Source organism: Oryctolagus cuniculus, chromosome 19 (genome assembly GCF_051225735.1).
Source record: "Oryctolagus cuniculus isolate XC-2025 breed Fujian yellow rabbit chromosome 19, ASM5122573v1, whole genome shotgun sequence".
Taxonomy (NCBI): domain Eukaryota; kingdom Metazoa; phylum Chordata; class Mammalia; order Lagomorpha; family Leporidae; genus Oryctolagus; species Oryctolagus cuniculus.
In genome coordinates this window covers 3532501-3537500 of record NC_142885.1, presented here as the reverse complement: position 1 = coordinate 3537500, position 5000 = coordinate 3532501, and the positions used below count along the sequence as shown (strand labels likewise).

The window sequence follows — 5000 nt, the reverse complement described above, 5'->3', positions numbered from 1 at the left end:
CGCCGCCGCACTCAGTCCATGTCCACGTCCTCACCCTCCGGCGGGCTCGATCCGGCCGCTGCGCCCGGTTCCGGGGCCCCGCAGGCAGTCGGCTCTGCCGCGGGGCTGGGCGCTCGCGGGCCGGGGCCGGGCCCGGGCGACGGCGCGAGTGGCGGGGGCGGCGGGGCCGCGGGGCAGGCGCCCCCCGCGTCCGCGCAGTCCCCGCCAGCGCCCTCGGTGGTGGAGGCCGGGGCAAGGTCCCGGAAGGGCGCCGGGGCCGCGGCCCCCGGGGAAGCCACGACGTCGGGGCTGCGGCGCGCGAAGGCCGAGTCCGGGGCGCCGCCGGGCACCGAGAAGGCCCCGAAGCTAGCCTGCGCAGGTGGCGCGGGCGGCGCGGCGGGTGCGGGCGGCGCGTCCTTGGGCGCCGGCTCCGGGCCCGCGCCGCCTTTGAGCGCGGCCTGCGGCACCAGGAAGCCGAGCGGCTGCGTGATCGGATAGAGCAGGAAGTGGCCCTTTCCGATGAGGGTCCGCGGCGCGCCCGGCAGCCCCGGCGCGAAGTCCAGGCCGGCCGCGGCCGCGGCGCTGGCAGGGGCCGCTTTCCGGCGCGGCGGCGAGTCGGACAGCAAGCTCTCCACGCTGAACGGGCTGGCCTTGGGCAGGCCCGCGGCGCCGCGCTCCGCAGCAGCCGCCGCCGTCGCCGCCACCGCCCCGGACCCGCACGAGGCTGCGTCCTGGTCCGCGGAGCGGCCTAGCCGCGGCTGCGGGCCGGCGCCGCATCTTTGGCTCGGGCAGAAGGCGGGGTCACAGGTGCCGGGCGCGGGCGGCTCACCGGGTGGTGCGCGCGCGGAACCCGCGGCGCCGGCGACGTGTGCGCCAGGGCCCTTGGCTGGCGGCGGCGGCGGCGCGGGCGGCTCTGGCGGCTCCGGGGACAGGCCGCCGCCGCCGCTGTCGCTGTCGGAGCTGGGCGCGCTGTGCAGGGACAGGCCGCCGGGCGAGTGCAGCTGGCGGCCCTGGCTTTTGAGCAGCTTCTTCTCCCGCTTGCGTTGCTTCTTCTCCATCCTCTCCAGCTCCTTGCGCGCAATCTCCTCGGGGTCCATGGGCTCGCCGCTGCACGTGGTCGGGTGCGAGTTGTGCGCCGGCCTCCCCGGGCCCTTCTTGGTATTCTCTTTCTTCCTCCACTTGGCGCGGCGGTTTTGGAACCAGACCTAGGGCAGCGGGACAGGGCAAAGGAAGGCACAGTCAGGCTGCGGGGCTGCGGCGGGCCCGCGGCCTCCCCACCCCGACCGGCCAGCCGGCCCCGCGCGATGCCTTCTTCGGACTGCGGGTTCCGGCCAGCGTCTTCTCCGCTGGGTGGGCAGGTGGGCCTTCCTCGGGGGCCGGGGAGCCGCCCTTTCCATGGGAGAGGCCGGTCTTGGCCACTGACCCAGCGCGTTGGGGTCCTGATCACCAGACGGACCCCTCTTCGCCCTGCCCGGCTCCAGCCGCCCAGCCTGTTCTAAGCCGCTCAGCCTGGCGTGCGCCATCCTGGCCGGAGGACCAATGCACTGGGCCTGGCTGCCCTCCACACCTGTCTTCGGCCCCCTGGAGACTGTGTAAAGCCCAGATTTCGGGTTTCCCCGAGAAGGGAACTCGGATGTTTGTCCTTCCTCCAGAAGGGGCTTCCTCCAGACATCAGGCTGGGCCTGGTGCGGCCTCCCTGCGACCCGGGGCTTCCTGGAACCTCCCGGCCAGGGCACCCAGGGAGACTTCTGAACCAGGAGTCCTTGGCCTGGGCACTGCGAAGGCCAGCAGGGAGGGAATAGTCAGGTGCCCGGGCCCTGAGGCAGGGAGGCCCGGGCCTGACCGTGGCTCTGCGGGCTTGTCTTGGGGAGCCTGGCTGGACCGGAGGGGGCAGCAGCCCCACACAAGCCTGAGCCACATCCCAGATGATGGCACAGGAGCCCTGGCCGGCACCACCCTCCCCTGGGGAGCCTGAGCGCTCGGATTCTTTGTTGCAGGGTCCAGAGCCTGGGCACAATAGCAGGCCCGCACGGTGGTAGGGAGCCCTCGGCCCTGCCAGAGGTCCCAGGCACTAAGCTGAACCCCTGAAAGCTGTGATGGGCTCTTTTCTTTGAGAGTTTATTATTGTTATTTTGGTGTGAATTACAGGCCGCCTTCCCACAAAGAATTCCTCGTTATCCTATTAAGGGAGAGATGAAGGAGCCTCCACTTCGCTTAAGACGCTTAGAACAAATTGGATAAAAGGCTCTCCAAACACAGGAGGTCACCAGGGGAGGCCTGAGCACAGAACGAAAACGCGCTTGTGGCGGAAGCTCGCGCTAGGCAGGCGCCCTGCCAGCTCTCCCCCAGCCCCGCGCCCGGCACCGCGCGACCGCACCGCGCCCTGCGCCTTGCGCCGCCCCGGCCCCGAGACGCGGCTCTGTGCTCCAGGGAGCCTCCGGTTATTCACAAATCATGGTGAATTCTTAATCCACAAAACTGACGCCGAGAGTCCTTGGAAAGAACACTGCGGGCCCTCTCCGAAATACAACCAAACTGCGGAGAAGGGAGGAAGAAACAGCGCAGGACGCAGAGGGCCTGCAGGAACTTCCTCTCCGCCCGCTCGGCTGCGAACCGCTCCCGCCGCGCGCCCACCCCCGCCTCCGCGACATGAGCGGTAGAGACGACTCCATCTGGATGTTTTGCCGGCGAAAGGTAAACAGACCGGGCTCGCGCCAGGCCCGGGAAGCGGAGCCTGGCGCGAGACGTGGAGGCAGCCGGGCCAGCCCGCGAGACCTCACCGCGCGCGGCTGCCGCGTCCCGCCTCCGGCGCAGCCGCCGGCCCTTCCCTGGCCAGCTCGGCCTTTGCGCGTGACCCCCTCCGTGTTGGCGACGGGCCGAGCCCCAGCACATACACACACACACACACACACACAAACGCGCGCGCGCTCGCGCACGCGCCCCCGCCCCAAGCCGGCGGGAGCCAAGCAGACACCCCGGGAACGAGATCCGCCGCGCCGAACAAAGGGTGCCCAGCGGCGGGACGCGGCTGCGGAGGACCCGGCCTTTACCTGCACGCGCGATTCGACCAAGTCCAGGCGCAGCGCCAGCGCCTCACGCATGAACACGTCCGGGTAGTGACTCTCGTTGAACGCTTTCTCCAGCTCCTCCAGCTGCCAGCCGGTGAAGTTGGTGCGGGTGCGTCGCCGCTTGCAGCCCGGGCTCTCCTTGTCGGGGTCCCCCGAGTCTGCGGGCACGCACAGGGCGCCGCGCGCCTCAGCCGCCGGCACGGGCCGGGGGACCCCGACGAGGCCGCCGCGCTCCTCCCCCCAGCCTGGCGCCCCGCACCTACCCGACAGCTTGAAGGGCTGGCCGTCGCCGCCGACCCCGCAGGCGGCCGGCAGCAGCGGCGTGGGGTTGACCACCGAGGCGGCGGCCGCGGCGCACGAGCCGCTCAGTAGCCCGTCGATGGAGAAGGGCACGGCGGCGGCGGCGGCGGCGGCCGACTGCAGCTGGTGTCCGGCCAGCTCGTACACGTGGTGGTGGCCCAGCGGGTAGGGGAAGCCCACCACGCCGCCCAGCGAGCCCCCGAACTGGGCGTGCGGGTGCTCCAGGAGGCGGGCGTCCATCACGGCGGCGGCGGGGCGCGCGGGCGCGGGCGGCGGCGGCGGCGGCGGCGGAGACGGGGACCCCGGGCCCCGCACATGCTTCGCCCGCGCGCCGGCGCTTTACTTTATCAACATGAGGCTGGCGGTAATTAGCCGCGGCCGGGGGAATTTGGGGCCAATAAGAAGCGCTAATCGGCTCTGACGTCAGAGGCGCGCTGGGTGCGGGGAGCCGCTCTCCGTATCGATTGCTAATTATACCTGACACGCACCTCCATAAACAGGCTCGGGAGCTGTCACAACACGCGGGGCGGGGCCGCCCCCGCCCCGCCCCGCCCGGCCGGCCGGCCCGCGCCCCCGCCCCGCGCGCGCACTAATAGATTTCCCTTGAAAACGGGCGCTGTGCGGTGCGGGGATTTTTCGCCAGAAATGCTGTACTCTCTGAACCCTTAAAGTGATGTTGCTCCAATTACAGAGAGACATTGAGCGGCAAATAGACTGATCCAATAATAGAGATTCATCATCCGCTCCTTCCGAAACTGTCACATCGAATTTAAAACTACAACGGCCGCCGCCGCCGCTGCCGCCTCCTCCTCCTCGGGCTGCGGGCGGGCGGGCGGGCGGGGAGGGGAGAAAGGGGTGATGAAGGGGAGGAGGAGGAGGAGGAAGGGGAGGAAGGGGAGGAAGAGGGGAGGGGAGGAGGAGGGGGAGGATGGGGAGGAGGAAGGTGGGGAGAGGAAGAAGAGGGGGAGAGGAAGGGAGGAGGGGGAAGAGGAGGAGGAGATGGGGAGGAGGGGGAAGAGGAGGACTGAGGAGAGGGGAGGAAGAAGAAGAGGAGGAGGAGGGGAGGAAGAGGAAGGGGAGGGGGAGAAAGGGGGGAGGTAGAAGAGGAGAGGGGGAGGAAGAAGAGGAGGCAGATGGGGAGGACTGAGAGGAGGAGGGCGAGGGGGAAGAGGATGGGGAGGAGGAAGGGGAGGGGGGAGGAAGAAGGGAGGAGGAGAGGGAGGAGGGGAAAGAGGAAGGGGAGGAGGAGGAGGGAAGGAGGGGGAGGGGACAGAGGGGAAAGGTGAGGGCAGAGAGGAAGAGGGCAGGAGAGGAGGAAAGGGGAGGAAGAGGAGGGGGAGAAGAGGGGGAGAAGGAAGAGGAGGGGGAGGAGGAAGAAGAGGAGGAGGAGAGAGGGAGGAGGAAGGGGAGGACGGGGAGAAAGAGAAAGGGAGGAGGGGAGGAGATAGAGGGGGAAAGGTGGGGGCAGAGAGGAAGAGAGGACAGGAGAGGAGGAAAGGGGGAGGAAGAGGTGGGGGGAGGAAGAGGAGAGGGAGGAAGGGCGGGGCGGGTGAGGAAGCCCCGCCCCGCCCCACTCCCTCGAAGGCCCGCGGCGGAGCGAGGCCGGGAGGAGCCAGGCCCGCGGCGTGAGGGGGTGGCCGCGTGCGGCCCGGG

At 70.2% G+C, this 5000-nt stretch overlaps 1 protein-coding gene across 1 annotated transcript in view; it reads right to left on the bottom strand.

The window, feature by feature from the left end:
• UNCX (UNC homeobox) overlaps window positions 1-3709 on the bottom strand; it is a 4058-nt gene extending 349 nt beyond the window's left edge. Inside the window, exons 1-3 of the mRNA XM_070063897.2 lie at window positions 3311-3709; window positions 3030-3205; window positions 1-1184 (exon numbers count right to left, since the gene is read on the bottom strand). The exon at window positions 1-1184 is cut by the window's left edge and continues 349 nt beyond it. Coding sequence (XP_069919998.2) covers window positions 12-1184; window positions 3030-3205; window positions 3311-3587 — 1626 coding nt within the window. The 5' untranslated portion in view covers window positions 3588-3709 and the 3' untranslated portion in view covers window positions 1-11. The remainder of the gene's footprint in view (window positions 1185-3029; window positions 3206-3310) is intronic.
• Window positions 3710-5000: the final 1291 nt, after the last annotated feature.